This window comes from Dasypus novemcinctus, chromosome 25 (genome assembly GCF_030445035.2).
Source record: "Dasypus novemcinctus isolate mDasNov1 chromosome 25, mDasNov1.1.hap2, whole genome shotgun sequence".
NCBI lineage: Eukaryota > Metazoa > Chordata > Mammalia > Cingulata > Dasypodidae > Dasypus > Dasypus novemcinctus.
The window spans coordinates 48,981,984-48,998,814 of record NC_080697.1 but is presented as its reverse complement, the minus strand read 5'-3'; the positions used below and the strand labels follow the sequence as shown (position 1 = coordinate 48,998,814).

The 16,831-nt window shown below is 40.0% G+C and overlaps 1 protein-coding gene across 6 annotated transcripts in view; it reads right to left on the bottom strand.

Annotated features, from left to right (window-relative positions):
- Positions 1–222: 222 nt before the first annotated feature.
- DLGAP2 (DLG associated protein 2) overlaps positions 223–16,831 on the bottom strand; it is a 1,108,217-nt gene continuing 1,091,608 nt past the window's right edge. For all 6 annotated transcript variants that reach the window (XM_058287984.2, XM_071211854.1, XM_058287983.2 and 3 more), the window contains 3 exons: positions 8,056–8,147; positions 3,494–3,646; positions 223–602 (listed from right to left, as the gene is read on the bottom strand). In XM_058287984.2, the coding sequence (XP_058143967.1) occupies positions 384–602; positions 3,494–3,646; positions 8,056–8,147 (464 nt within the window). In that variant the 3' untranslated portion in view covers positions 223–383. The remainder of the gene's footprint in view (positions 603–3,493; positions 3,647–8,055; positions 8,148–16,831) is intronic.

Below are 16,831 nucleotides of genomic sequence, written 5' to 3'. Positions count from 1 at the left end.
CGCACAATCTATAAAAATATAAATAACAAAATGTAAGCTGGGTTCCATCTCAAGAGGAGTTTCTCGAGATCCTCTGAGAATAAGGTGGGTAAGTCAGGTCTCATCAAGCCTATCCATCGTAACTGATTGTAAGTCAGATCATCAGTTAAAACCAAAAAAAAACCCACACACACAACCAAAAGAAGTCGGTCTTGCAATGAGCTCAGCAAACGGAGGAAATGAAAAGCATTCCACTGTGTTTATGGCACAACGAACACAACAGCAAGGGCGTATTCGGTGGAGAAAATGAGACAAAAATGGCCAGGTAGGTGACAAACTGTACAAGCATTTTGTTAAAAAGAGAAGGAGAAAGAAAAAAAGGGGAGAGTTGCAGCATTCTGTCCTCAAAGCCGGGTCTGGGCCTCGGGGATGTAGATCTCGATGCTGTCGGCGCGCTCTGTGGCCGAATTCTGCCGGAAGGAGGCTGCCCTCTTGGCCGCCATCAGCCGCCTCCGAGCTTCTTGCCGTTGCCGGTCGGGCAGGTCTAAGGACTTTTCTCTCGTGATAGGAAATTTCCCTTTGGGGGGCTTCTTTGGTATTGGAGGGGGGACCTTTCTTTCTTCCTGAAAGGTATCAAAGGTCAAAATTGGTGAGTAGGAAGAGAATGCTGACTCTGCCCTAACTTAGCGGCGCTGGAGGACATGGCGAGCCCATCTCACGAAGGCATGACTCACCTTCTACTCTCATTTCTCTGGTCTTTGATTCTCATAATGATCTAGTTGTCTTTTGTGTAGTATGCACTTTTGTAAGTTCCTTCAAATTCTTCCATGCGGGGAGAGGGGTTTGGGGTAGTGTATCAGTCAATTCTGCATAACACTTGACATCTCCTTAGTCTTTGAGTTATAGATTTACTTTGTTGCTAGAGTAACACTTACCCTTATTCCTACATTTTCCAAAGCATCTTATAATCTCTGAGCATTGGCTCTTGGGCAGCACAGGGAATTTCTGAAGATGTCGTTTGACACCCTTGTCATCAGCTCCAGTCTATTCATCTGACTCCACATGTCAAGTCCATTTATAAAAACCATCTTAGATAGGTGGCTCAGGTAACCATTAGCCAACTTCCCTATTTTGACCTAAAACTCCTTGACATTAACAATATATATAATTTTTCACTTGCTTGGTAAAAAGAAGCATATAATTATTTTGCCATGAGCTAATGTTTGACATAAGCTAATTATGTTGACATGAGCTAAAAGTCCCCCCACAATATGTGTACAACGTTTTCACAATAAGAGACATTTCACAATTCTGTAACAAGTGCAATATATGATGCTTGCAAAGTTCTGGTGCGTGGCTTGTGTCCAAAACTGCATTGTTTTATTTAATGTTGTCACTAACTAACAAAGTTGGAATTATCCACTGAATACTTCATGATAGAATTTTGACTGGAACTATGAATAGCCAATTATTGCCCTCCCAGGAGACTTTACAAGAGGGGAATGAGCTCCTTTCCTCTTTTAAGCAGATTGTTGGGGAAAAATATACTTTTTTTGTCCTTCTACCTTTAGCTTCCATAGAAGATCTAAAGAGGGCTAGATTTGCTCTAATATCATTGTGCAACTCAAGGGTGAACACATGGTAATAACCAATGCGGTATGATATATATATATATATTTTTAGGAGGTACCAAGGATTGAACCCAGGACCTCTTACATGGGAAGCAGGCACTCAACTGCTGAGCTACATCTGTTCCCCATGAGAGTTGGTTTTTACATTTGTTTGTTTTTAGGAGGTACTGGGGATTGAACTCAGGACCTTTTACATCAGAAGCAGGTGCTCAACCACTTGAGCTGCAGATGCTTCTCTATAATATTGTTTTGAGAAGAAGCTTAAAGGGGCAACAAAATAATTCTTTGACTGTATCCTACTGCCTGAAACATTGTTTCCATGGCTTATTTAAAAATGAATTTGTTTTGAATAAACGACATCTGATTTTTTGGTAATGGGGTAATTTATTTGTTAAAACCTTTCAGCCACTTTCAGATTTAATTTCAGTGGCTGTATTTATCTCATTCTCTTTCTCTTGGTAGCCTTTGGAATATGGGAAAGTCAGATATGTATATTAAAATTTCTTGTGAGAGTCTACCCGTTAAAGAGGTTTAAAAGCCTTAGGCAAGACACTGGGGCTTTTCACATCCATGGAGTAGAGTTTTCCTAGTGTGTTCACAAGGACAGAGCCTTTTATAGGGTACTAAACCTCTGCCACATGGAAGAGCTGCATGTTTTCTGGGCTAGGGGTGCTACAGCCTCAACAAGAAACCATTTTCATTTGGAGGATCATTCTCTACTTACAGCTTAGGTAGAAGGTTTGTATTAGCAAGTAATTACTCAGGAATGAAAAATGGGAAGGATTACTGCATATATTTAGCCTAACTGAGTAAATTCTACTTTAGTATTCAATTAGAATAACTTCTTTAAAAATTTTGAATCATTATGTATTATCTCCTCCAAAACCAAACCTAGACAATTGGATTTGCTTATGTACTGTTTATGGTTTATGCAAAACATATACTTTTTCATGGCCTCCTCCCTCCATTATCTATGATAAAAGAGAATTTTTTTAGTTAGTTGCCATAGCTCTAGCCTGGAACTTCACGCAGTCAATGGATACTTTTAGTAGAAAAGTAGAAGAGGATGATGACCTACGTTTGCCTTCCATTCTAACTACTAAATATACATCTTCAGCTATACATTAAGCATAACTTCTCCTAAGTATGTTAGATTAATTTTCTTTATTGTGCTATTTTAATTTATAATGTCTGTCTAGAAAAATCAGGTTATGATTACTCAGAACATGTCTAAAATGTGTTAGGAAATCAAAGTATTATTGCTAGTGCAGACCTCTATATTTGCTCTACTGAAAAGGATACCTTAAGGGAAGAAGTTAAATCACAGGGTTAAAATCCAATGGAAATTCTCAGCATATCTTAAGGGCAAGATTGCCAAATATATAGGAAGTTTCATTATCAAACTGTTCAGTAAGATTTAAAATGTCTTTTGTCTCCAACTCCAACCATAAAACTAGAGAGTTTGAGTAGGAGATAGTGCTTGTACCAGACCTAAAACCTTTCCTATGAAAAATAATTTGAATACAAACAAAAAGGTTTGATGAAATAATTCAGAGGATAGATCCCTGTAAGGAATGAGGTGACAGCTACAAATTTCCGTTTATTTTCTGGCTAGTGTCTCCTTGAATTGTCTGTGTACAAGCGATACAGAAAGACAGACACTACTGTTGAATATATATGCTGGGTGACTTCAATTCACCTCAGTTAAAACACACACACACATATACACACCTATATATATGACTTCCTGGAGTGCTAAACAAAGACCGGGAAACCCATTATCATTTAATATTCGGAACAGATCATGTCCGCAATGTGATTAGATGCTAGGATGGCAATGAAAAGCAGTGTGTATGGAAATCACATTTTATGGGTATCATTACCTTTCTTTCCGGTGACTCAATCATCTTCCAGTCATTGAGCTTCAACTGGTGCAGTTCATCAAACTTCATGCTGACATCCTCAATGGAAAGCTGCAGCATGTCCCAGTAGCCGGCGAGGTCCTGGGAAGTAGGCCTCGGCATGGCGCTGGGATCCTGAGAACACACATGGAGAATTTAGACCCATGAAAACCTCCTGCTCAGCAGAGTATTTGGGGGTGTCCGGTCTTTCCCACAGGGTCCTCTTGAAGAGCGGCATTAGAAACAAGCATGTCTAATTCAGAACCTGATGCAAATACTTGCAAAGGCCCAGGATGATGCCATGACAGTTTATTTTTAGTACAAGCATTTGGTAACAAAAAATGTGTAGTACATCAGTTCCTTGTTTCACTTTGAAAATGCTTTCTTAGAACCCATGGGTGTCATCAAATATTAATATATTTAAATACTGGACAGCTCATACAATCAAGAGGACCCCTATTCCCTTGATTACCTGTTGGATTAGTTAGAAAACAGGTACCCGGGGACAGTAACTTACTGGGTTGAAGTGGTGGCAATGGTGACAGGAATGGGCTTGGCGACAATTCTATTTCTTTGTGTTTGTTCTATAATTGTACCTCTCCCTAATTCTGAGTATTAGCGAGACCCTGAAAATGTAACGTGTATTAGTTTACTCCCATGCGCAGGGAGGAAAGGAAAGGAAATCTCATGAAGAAACAAAATCATCGAACGGACCCTTTGCTCATACTTAGAAGGTCCAGCCCATGCTACAGTAGTCCACACTGCCAGCCTCCAGGGGCGGCTCTGTGGTCCAAAGTTGCATTAGTTTCTCTCACATTCAAAACTGGGTGACTTCACCCAGGTGGGCGCACCGGGCAGTACAGGCTCACGTCCCCACGCGGGAACTACTCGCTGCCCGTGGAGCCGCTGCCCTCCGATGGGGAGCCTGCCCCTTGGTAGGCCGCAGGTCCCCGCTTCCTTTTGCTTCGCCTTTTGCGTTACCTGCCTGGGCCCGGCAGGCATTTGAGTTTAATTTACTGGATTAGAGGTACAGGTTTTTTTCTTTCTGGGGTTCCCTTGATTCAGGGGGAGGCTCTTTCGGAATGGTAACCTTAAACAACAGAAGATTTTGGGTGAGTAAATACTTATCTGATTTTGCACAATGTTAACTTACTCATCAGTTCTTCACATGAAGCATAACACGAACTTGTATATGGTTTGGTTTAAAATTCCTTTAACCTGGTTTGGCATCAATATAAAAATTACCACTTTTTTTTTGTTGTTGCCATGTATTCAATTCCAAAAATAAAAAATAAATGATGCACCTACCATATGCCCAGCACTATGCGGTTGGCACTAACGGGCAGGGGGAGTAGGAAGGGGTGAGGATGTGGTGAGAAGGAATCACAACGAGCAAGGTTGTAAAGGAATTACCATCGCAGGCTACCATTTGCATAGAACGGGACCAGATGGCAACCGACACTGACAGGTAAGGTCAGAGGGTGAACATCATTGCCTGATGGACTTCTGATGTTCACAAAATGTCCTCTAAATTTTCTCATCCAAAGCGAATTTCTGAAAGTGGTAATTCCAAAGCGGCTTCTGTGGTTTGAAGCCTGTTCTTCCTGTTTTGACCACAAGAGGGCAACCTCTCGCTGTTCAAACCCCGACGCAGCAAACGTCCTCCCGCTACCGTCAACGCTGTATTTAATGAGGCGCATGTTGAGTGTCAGAGCAGTTTTAACCCGGACTAAAGAAAGACAACTGGGCTCTGAGTTTTTTTACTTACTGGTATCGAGCCTGAATTGAAGAAAAACAAAACAAAACATCTTGCAATTAGGGCTGCATTCTCCACTGATGACAGAACCAGAAGTCTAATGAGCTCAAACTGTCAGAGGTTGGATGTAAGGAAGACTTTTCTCACACCAAAAGAAACATTGTTAAATATTGAGTTTCTCAGGGAGGTTTTGTATTTCCCTCTTCTGAAAGACTTCACAAATACAACGCACCCTGTCTCTTCTTTTGGATTTAGGTATGATGGAGCTGAAACGTGTCATAGGAGCGCAACAGGTTCTCCTCTCAAGTACTGAAAATTTGATTATTGTGCTTCTGGTTTTGTCTTCTAATAGAATATCAAAAGAAGCACTGTCAGCTATCATTGAACGCTCACACTGATTAAAGAATAGATATTTGTCTTCGCTTGTCTCTTCACTAGGATGACAAAGCAATTGTCCTTTGGACCCCTCTCAAAATAGAGGTTTTGGCTGTATGGGTGTGATTGGCACACTCATGATTTGGTTTCAAGTCTTTCATTCTTTTCTGTTTTGGGGTGTGTGTAACATTTATATACTCAGATAAGCTGTCATGTCTATAAATGTCAATCGTTTTGCCATGCCATTCCCTCTCTCCCAGCAAAGCAATATGGTATTTTACCTCTTTATTAAATTGCAGTCATTTAAAATTAATATATATCGCCGACTTCAACACCAAGATTCAGTCTGATATGAAATGAGGTGCTCACAAGTTCGAGCACGTAGTGTTTCTCGGTATGTCAATGGTGTATTGAGAACTGTTGAGAAACCAGTGCTTGTGTACACACATTACTAGGGGATCTTGTTAAAATGCAGAAACAGATTCCACAAGCCTGCATAAGATGCTGCATTTTTACCAAGCGAGTCTAAAAACCTCACGTTTAGTAACAAGGTTCAAGCTGTTAAATTTCAGGGGGGGTTCTTTTTCGTCTTATTTGCATACTGGTTAGTAAGAAATCACCTGTTCATTCCTAGCGGGAGGAGCTTCTGCTTTGTTGAGCTCTTCTTTAATGTCCTGGGGGGCTTCTGACTTTCTAGAACCTGATTTTCTAGTCTTTCTGGAATTCTGATTTTCTAGACTCATTCCTTTGACTTAAAACAGTGCCCACCTAATCCCCCAGCAGCGATCAGTGCTTTTTAAACTGTGCTCAACTCGACTTTGATGAGCACGACATCTGCTTGTATTTTCAGCCTTTCTCTCCTGCCAGACCTGTGTAAGACAGTCCCCCCCTGCCACCGCTCCTCCCCAGCAAATGCTTCAGAGTTTTTGTACTAATTTTGGTGGGAAGCCAAAAGAAAAGTAAGTAGCTTAGCCAAATATTTCAAAACTCAAAAGGATTTGTTTGCTTAGCAATAAAGTGTAATATGAAGTCCATAAAAGGCAAAAAATATTAGGACGAATAATTCTTAAGTCTAATATTAGCTGCTACTGGGAGAGGGGAAATAAACATTGCATAGGTTTGCATAATGTGCTGATGTTTAGATATATGATGCTTTAGATTCTGAGATCTGAAAGGATGGTGAACTGTGTTTATACCAGACTCTGGATAATATAATACAGAGCTCTTTAGGAGCCTAAATCAATTATTTATCTAAAGATAATAATTAAATAGATGTTATGGAGGAGGCAAGGACATTTACAGTTAACATTATGATTGAATGTTTATACAGCTATTTTTTTCTCAAGCAACTCGAAACCTTCCTTTTCACTCTCTTTAAACAATTATAACTTTATTTCATAGGAGATACGTTGCTGGTAATGCTTTCAATCTCGTGATGAATTTCAATGGGATTAAATTGAAAACTATTAGGAGAAAACATACTATCTAATGATACTAAGCAAAGTAGATAAGTTGGTAACTCTCCTGTTCTTGGGCTTTCTTTGAAGTATAAGAAGTTAACATATATTTGCATGTCTCCTTGCAAATCAAACAGCAAAAAGAAACAAAACCAAAACACTGAGTACCATTGCTACAAGACGCCAATCAGAGATTTAACCGAAGTTCACTGAACATGTTCTGGAAAAAAATCAATATGTGGTTTGTAAAATAGCTTATGGGGTGATTGGAATACTATTCAGTTATTTCTCCAAATAAAATGATAAAATTGAGTACTGAATATTTTCCTTAGTCAGAAACACAACTATACTCACAGACACATAATGTTATATATACATATTGATTTTCCTTTTTCTTTGACTGCCAGGAAGATCAGAATCAAATTTAATGTCAACTTGTATTAACTAACATTAGGTTCATGGTATATACATTTTGCTCCTGAGTGTAAAATTTAATGCCTCTACACCTAAATGATTTCTACAATCTCTTCTTGATCTCTTTAAATGAAGTTTACATGTTTTTACTATAAGCCACCTCGGATCAGTTTCTTTCTATGTGACAATAGCCATAATAACAATGAACGTGCCATCCCCTTCTAAAGATTCTCCTGTGGACTCTCTAGTTTCAGAGGTACGATCTCAACCTGTGCTTCTCTCCATCCCGTGGCTGCCCATTCCTGCTTCCCCTTCCGTCACGGCGCCCTCCCCTGCGGCCTCCCTGCCTTGGCTGTACTTAGATGAGGACCTGTAACCCATCTGTCCCCAAAGCTGGGGAGGAGTCTTTATTGTAACTCCATCCAATGGTCTGCAAACTTTCAGGTCTTTTTTATAACGACAACAGAAAAGGTGACAATGCACAGATAAGACATTCCTCGCCCTGGCTATAAACAACTAAGATGGTCTGAGGATCCACTTACCATATTCTGTTGGCAAAGCCAATAAAATTGCTGGAATTTCTGGGACATAAGAAGCTGAGCGCTCCCAACAGCACTCCTGATTTTACCAAGAACTGGAAAAAAAAAAAAAGGTTTAAAAGTGGGTCAATGAAAAACAAAAGCAAAAGCATCAGGACAGGGAGTGAATTACAAAGAGCATAAGCGGTTATTCCTCTTTATTGGCGATTAAACCTTTGACCTTATTTTGAGGAAGATGCCGCTGACTACATTTTTTTTCAATCTGCTCCATTTTCAATTCATGAGGGAAATTCATGGGGGACTAAATGTGAAGGAGAAGGCTATTGTGGGGTAGTGGGAAAAATTTAGTTTAGAAAGGTGTTATATGCTGCAGGAATGTTTATTGTTTGGGGCATGAATATTGTTTTAGCGTTGCTATTAAGCTGAGATAGAAGATAAGAAAGCATATATGAATAAAAAAGATAATTTTCTTGTTAATGGCATGAAATGTTTGCTAACTCTATTAAGATGCTACTGCCTTAATCTTTAGAAAACCACATTGATACCTGCTATCTCATCTGAATCAATTAAATAACTTTTAGTGAACTGTGGGCCACTGTGAATAACTGCTATGAAATATGCTTTATATACAAAGACACTGAGCGATGTAGAAAAAGGTCACACAGTCAGATGACGACACAACTAAGAAGAGCAAGCAGCTCTCCTTTTCCAAGTTTGTGCTCTTTGCTCTGCCGTGAACCTCTCCTTTAACACTAAACTACTGCTCCTTTGGGTGTAAAGAGGAGAGGTCACAAATTACTGCAATACACTGACACCATGTTAAACCTGCCCGACAACTGGTTTATTCGTAATGACAACATTACACTTTAAAGTAGGCTACAAGTAAGCATACCACTGGTTTAATGAGGTGTGAAGAATCAGTGGTATCTACAAATTATTATGAAAATGGTATGATTCTATTTAAATGGTGATTTTTAAAAAGGTGAATAGTTTAGTCTTATCATCGGAAAGGACTTAACAAATTAAAGAAAGGTAGATGTGACCACGTGTGGATTTAGATTAGGCAAATAAACGACTTTGTGCAAGAAATGCAGAGGAAAAAACACACCTACTATGCCCAAGCAGCTGCACACAGTCACATCCTTCCCCTTCTCCTTCTCTATGCCCCATTCCTAGTCTAGCCTAAGCGGTCATCATTTTGGAAATAATAGCTTTAATAAACCCAACTCCCACAATCCTCAAAACTACTTAGAAGCCGATGGGAACATATTTCTTACTACCATACCCTGTTAAGTTTTATTTGCCAACGCACCAATTCCGAAGTTACTCCACAGGGTTACCCAGCACAATTATCTGGCTTCTCCCTTGTGGGGAGGGGAGAGGACGGAGCCAAGTTTAAAGAACCATCCTGCAGGAGGCTGGACAAGGTAACGAGGGGTTGGGAAGGATGCAGGGCAGTCCAGAACTTGGTAATGACATACCCTGCTAGGAACACAGCGGGGCAGCCCAGGAGGGCGAAGAGGCCCCTCCTGGGGGAGGAAGCCTCCGTTCCCATGTCATTTGCTTCACGCTCGGCTCCAGGAAGATGGGTGTACACTGGAAAGGAATGGCGTTTCGTGCGGCTTGACGGCTTTAAATTGTCAGTATGGCTAAGGGCTTTCCTTTGACAAACATCTTTCTGGAGTTCTTTATTGCCTGACGGTGTGAGAGCATATCACTTGATCGAGATAATATATTACTACTAGTGTAGGGGACAGGAATTGGCTGGGTGGCAGGAGCTCTTCTAAAATGAAGGTGCTGCCCACGTGGGAGGGTATCATTGCTAGAAATAGCTCATCATGTCTCAGTTTACACCAGGGTCTCAATATAATTACGTTTCAGCCCAGCGATTGTAAGGGTGGTTCAGTCTTTCCTATCCTTTCGTCTGCCTCTAATATACAGAAGCTGATTATTTCCATCAGCTCAAAAAAAAATTTTTTTTTGGCTCACCCTCTAAAGCTATTTGCAAAGCAAAGCATAGATAAGTAACCTATACCAAATACTATAAAACTCAAAAACGCTTGACAGTTTACTAGTTTAGCCCATGTTCCTAAGCTTTCCCTTGAAGAAAACCATGGCAAACTTAACATTTGCTAATGCCATACAGAAACGGTTAAGCAAAAGGGACACGTTTAGCTTGGAGATTTGTTCCTCACGCAAGGAGACGAGAGCGATCCATCACTGCTCATGTACTATTTACCTGGAGATTTAGGTACTTAGAGGGTTAATATTTACATTCTAAAGGCTTTCTCTAGAGAATTTTAGATGGTGGCAGCTCCAGGAGACCCGGAAGCTACGCCCAGGCTGCACCTGGGGGTCTTGTTAAATGCGGATTCTGATTCAGCGAGTCTAGGGGCGCCTGAGAGTCTGCATTTCTTACAGGCGCAGAGGTGACCCCCACGCTGGGGATCCGTGGACCACATCTGAGAATGAGCCTACGAGCTCATTCCTGAGGCAGAGATGGAAGTCTAGAGAAGTAAACTCCATTTCTTTGTTTTCGTTTTCCTTCCCCCACGATGGCTATTTCTCAAATATTAGCAATTTTAAAAGGCAGGTTCAAAACCAATTATTTGTGAGTCCCATTCAACATGTGTAAGAACCTGGCATCCGTAGACGTAACAACGTGACGGCCCCGACTAGGGCTGCTGCTTTACTCCTCCTCCTTGGTCTTACTTTAGGGAAGAAAAGAATCATGGAGTATTAGAAAGACCTTAACACACATCTAATGAAATGCTAAGGGACTACTGAAAACGATGTAATAGAAATGAATCTATCACTAGAAGAAGGTTTTAAAGATGTGAAGTAGAAGACGACAATTACAAAACAGTATGTTTAGTGGATTTTTTTTTTTTAAGTAAGGGTCTGACAACATATAGGACACATTATCAAAAAGTGACTTTTCTTTGGGTAAAAGGACTTAGAGAATTCTTCCTTTTACTTGTTTGTATTCTCTTATTTTTCTGAAATAAACCTACACTGTTGTTCTCCAAATATTATGAAAAATTTCAGATGCAGAAACTTTGAAAGAAAAGTCTCACCCCTCTATCCCTACGTAGACCACAGTTTAACGTTTTGCCGTGTATGTGCACTACTTTTTCTGAAACTTTTGAAAGGAAGTTGTAGCCTGCATGATGCTGCTCCTAACTCTCCTAAGAAGGACATCATCCTGAATGATCACAATGTCACTATCATTCCTAAGAAATGAACAACAATTCCCTAATACCATCTAGTTCTAGATTGCTTCTCAGGTACGGAAAATGAGTAAAAAATATATATAACTTTTATTAAAAGTGAAGAAACTGGATAAAACCTTGGCATTCTTTTGGTCTTAAAGAAAATGAAAGAATGGCATGTCAGCATGCACCTCGATCCCGGGGCTACTGTGTCTTTTACAAACCCAGTTCCAGAGTTTCTTGCCCTTTTTTCTCCCACTGCACGTCCTGCCTGCCCTGTTCCCATCCTGCCCGCAGCCTCTGATCTGAACTGCCATCCAGTCTGAGGGTGGGGAAGGCAGGAGGGGAAGGCTCGGCCGGAAGAAGGAAAGAGAAAACCACCGAGGATGATAAAAGAGATGGGGTTCTAAAGGATAAGCTCAGGTTCATTCCTTTTATGGGCAGTGTGAGGAGAAAAGGCTGAGGGCAGGCAGAGCTGGGAGTGCAACATGGACTGCAAAATTCTTCCGACTAAAGGAATCTTGAAAGGGGTGAGAACACGTCCCACTTGGTTACTATTTTAAAACTCAAACATTTCTGCAGTCACGGTCTCTTTGAACCGTCCTTGGTTTAAAAATGTTGAATCTTTATTTGTAAACCCTCATAACTTGCATGATTGATGAAAACATTTAGAGACTTGTTTTAATCAAGTTGTCATTGTAGATATATAGAGAAGAGAGGAATAAATGCACTCTTTACTGACTCTATGCTTCCTCAGATTGTCATTAAAAAGCCAATAAGTTTTCTAAAGTTTGAAGGTTTTATCTCATCTCCATAGTCCTCTTTAAATGTAATTCAACTGAAGTACTAATATAAAATACTGCAATGTATAATCTTTAGCACAACATTAATAGATGGGCAATGTCTTGGTATTGATTTGATGGAGAGTTATAAAGACAATAAATTGAATATTGCTACGAAGAGATTATGAATGTCAATATTGCTATGAAGAGATTATGAATGTGTAGCTGAGGACGGGTTTGCTAATAGCAGAGGAATTTTGCTGTTCATAGAAATGATCCTCTCTGATGCCTACAATGTGAATAGCCTCTGATAATTGCAAAGAATCTCGAGTGAAAATTCAATTTATTCTTTTCCACTATACTTCCTTAATTTTGTCATAGTTTAGATACCTTTTCCTTCAAAAGCTGCAGATAAGGGCTCATGCTCACCAGAATGCAAATTTACAAAAAACCTGATATAACCCTTGCTTTGGATGTGCAAAGAAATTTGATTAACTGGCTTGGTTCCTTTATTTTTCATACATCTTCTGTAATTTCCAATTTCATCTATATTTGCTTTGAAGTGCCAGCATAACATTTACACTGTTCTTTTGTTCAAAAATTTGGAGTGGATTTTAGTAGAATTGGCAGATAGTGTGAAATTCTCACTTGAATATTGATCACCCCTCTGACCTCGTGGGAGTGCTGCGTGATGAATTCTGTGGAGCAGGCAAGAGGCAGGGCTGCGTGGGGGGCACTGGGTGGAACACAGCTTTAACAAATCCCTTTCAAGAGCGCAAGCCTAATATGATTCATGTTTATTGAGCACACATTTATCATTAAGCTCTAATTTTCTTGTGGCCATTTAGTTTTTGGAAAGTCTTTAAGAATCACCGTAAGCATCAAGCATATGAAACCTGGTCAGTTGGCAGCATTATGCCAGGTGATCAAAGCACCTGGCTGCAATCCCTGGTTTATTTGGATGAAATGGACCTTCCACTGGGCTGTACAAATACATCAGATACTCAAGGCTGGTAACAGGCCATGTGAACACAGCAATCTGTTCTGCTAAAAATTCTCACCATTGCCTGAATCTTCAATTTGTAACCCTCTATGTTGAACTGAGACAGTCTGGGCAAGATTTAGATGCAGGCACAGTTTCCTTTTGGCCTATGTGCTCCCCCTCCCGCTCCCCTGCATTTAGCATGTGCTCCGTTTGTTCCCAGGGTCGTTCTGGGCGACCTGTCATCTCCTGTCTGGGTGAAGGCTTTATAACGACATCTCCCTCCCCCAGAGCTCACTGTGCTTCAGCAAGGTAGTCGGTATTGTCCTGGGAGAGACATTCCCACAGAAGGAATCTCGACTCTAGTGTTAATGGGATTTGTGGCCTCACACATTCTGTCGGTAAAAATGAGGGTGTTAGATGAGGAAGCCAGAAGCCCCTTCTCGCTCGGCTACTCTATGCTTCTAGGAACCTGACGAGGTGAACATTCAGGTTATGGCTTATTCGCAGAGTGGTTTTGGGACAAGAAGACTTCCCAACCCCTTTCAGAACACCCCGTTGGCCTGTTTGCTCCCTTTCTCTGAGTTCCCCGTGAGATTCATGTCTCAATGGACTTATTGTACAACAACAGTGTAGCTTTGCAATGATTTCTTTTGCTTCAGAAAACAGCAATGGGTGATACCAGTTTCACTTTTATGCTACTTACCTATTAGGTTTAACAAAACCAATATAAAAAATGCTGAAACACCAGTAATGTTTTACTATCCCTTCTAGAATATTTTTATTTATGTATTAACAAGAAGAAGCCTGCATTAAGATGAAGTAACTTAACCTGTATTATCTGGACTCATTAGAGATTTCCTTAACCATAGATGACTGGATGAATCTAGAGTCATTCAATCGGTTTAGTGAACTGTGATTGTAAAATCATAGTTTCGCCAAAAATTATTTTATGTAATGGAGAATTTCAGTATTTTGAGCTCAGGGTTTAGTTTAATAAGCCAGTTAAATTTTTTTTTTCCAAAGTACCAGGGCCAGGGATTGAACCTGGGACTTCATATGTGGGAAGCTGGTGCTCAACCACTGAGCCACATTGACTCCCCACCCCCCCTCCCGCCCCCCGCTGGGTTTTTCATTTGTTTGGCCTGTTTTTGTTTTTAGGACACACCGGGAACCGAACCCGGGACCTCCCCTGTGGGAAGCAGGCACTTTGCTGTGTGAGCCACATCTGCTCCCTAAGCCAGTTAAGTTTCTCTTTGGTTTTAAAAAAGCATCCTATCCCTCTATCTCTTCTTAAAATTAGAACTAGAACTAGAGGCTATCTTACTTTTTAAAAATTACTAGGGAAATATCTGAAATTGATTAATATTGTATAGACTTATGTGCGGTATGCAGAGAAGATGGGCAACTTAAGAAAAGAAATTAAAGCAATCATCAGCGCTATCAAATGCATCCATTCCCTGGCCATGCTGCGGAAGGCTGGGAAGACCGATTTTGACGCTGAAAACATTCAATTGTTCGGATGAAATCAACAGATAGCAAAGCAAGTTCACTTCTGTTTTTGATTTGACATGGAAGTTTAAAAAATGCAATTACATTTAGTGATAAAACAGTCCTGAAAAAAACCATAAAATAACAATTATTTAGCTGCTATCTGTAGAATGCGGAGTATGTAAGATACTTTTCCTAGCCCTGGTAACTGAAGGCAACTGAATGATTCTGCTGGGATTTTCAGATGCTATGCTTTTCTGAAGGCATGAGAACTGTGACTATCCCTTCTTATTAAAACTTTCCTTCTATCATCTCTTTTTTCCTTCCGGTTCTCAATTACAGAGTTCTTTTTGCCAGGTACTGTTAGGTACTGCTGATAATAAAATGCATGAAATACGATCCCTTCATTCAAGGATCCTAAAATGCCAAATGAAAACAAAGGAGCAGGACTTTGAGAGAACATGTGGACTGTCCTATCCTTTGGGAACTAAGAAAACTTCTTTGGGAATGGAGATGGGCAGAGCTGCAAGGCACCTGGGGAGGCTCGCTACCCCAGCCTTTCTCCCGCAGGCACATGTGAAGATCATGGTTGAAAATCACGGTTGTTTCAAATAGAAACAAAATAAAGGGGCTCCTACTTTCCATGTCCTCAGTTCCTTGCCTTTGCTAGTGCATTTGAGTATCCTTTTTCAACATCCTCACTCGATTCCCCCGGCCCACCTGCTTGATCAAATCCCACTTATGTTCAAGGCCTGCATGCCATCTGCTCCACGAAACCTCCTTGGCATATTCCCTCTTGAAAGCATCTCTTGTACCTGGTTTTTTAAAAGCACTTTCTCTGTCCTCCTCTTAGGACATTTATTTTTCTACTCATGATAAAGGGTCTTGCCCTGGTCTTATTTCTCTCATTCTTAGGTTATCAAAATCAGATTTTGTACTATGTCTTACTCATTTTTGTATCAACTTATAGTTTATCAGACAGTGGTTTGCGCATAGTAAATTTTCAATATTTACCCACCTTAAGGTAGGTAAGTCTCTACCTTAATGAAAGAGACCAGAAGAAAATCCCAAAGATTCAAAAACATTAAAAAGCTTGTTTAGGGAAAAACAACTGAAAAGCAGAAAAATTTTACTTTCTATTGTATCTATATCTTATGAAGGAAAATGTTTTCCAGATGCCTAATACAATAAAAAGGCAACTGAAATTTCAATACTCTATATGCTGAGATGATGGACCCTTATATGTTATCCAACTCAAATTCCTAGACAGTATTTTTACGGTATTATTCACAGATATTTCTCAAACATCTCCAGTGACAAAAATGTCATTACCTATCATAAAAAAGCTTCAGCTTTGAAAGCTTTTGTTAGATCATTCCTTCTCAGTCACCCAGAAAGTGTTTGCCTCCTTCTATCCTTCATCTGTTAATTTCCAAAGGTTATGTCATGATAATCTAAGTATATAGTTTATCAGCTCAAAGATTATCTCTGGACCATAAACATCTGTCACAGCTGTGGTGGGATCAAAAGGAATTAAATAGCTGGGGATAGGGATCCAACCTTTTTAAAAGAGCAGAAGAGAGTAGTAAATATTAATAAAGAGAAGAAGGACTCATATAAAGGAGACACTGTCCAATGACCTTTGATTTAATATTTTAAGGCAGTGAAATGGAAAAGCACCACCTTTGGCATCAGACAGCTCTGACTTCGTGTCCTGATTCCATTGTGATATTTTGTGGGATTTGAGGCAAGATATTAACTGCTTATTTTTAAAATGATGACAATAATATCTACCAATGACATTCCAGTGAGAATTAAACAAGGCATGTAAAGCACTTAGCATGCTATTTGGTTTATATTAAATGTTTAATAAGTGGTGATAAAGGTTTTTAAAAAAATTATCTTTTTGACTGTAATCCTTGAAAAGCTATGAACTAAATTAAAAGTATACATTAAGTCCCCACCCCATCAAGGTGTTAGAGTGAGAAGCTCCAGGGCCCGACTCTCCCACAGATGCTTTGAATATCCAGCAACAACCAGCAGAAACATGTTTTTCAAAGCTCCAGAACCATTAAAAGATTGCAGGAGTAGGGGGAGCACCAAATCAAGAACTGGGTAACTTGAGCAACAATACGGATGAGCCTTGAGGATATTACGCTGCGTGAACTAAGCCAGACACAAAAGGACAATTATTGTATGATCTCACTGATAGGAACTAATTATAATAAGCAAACTCATAAGAGTTGGAATTTAGAATATAGGTTAGCAAGGGATAGACTGGGGTGAGAGAATGGGGAGTTGATACTAATTTG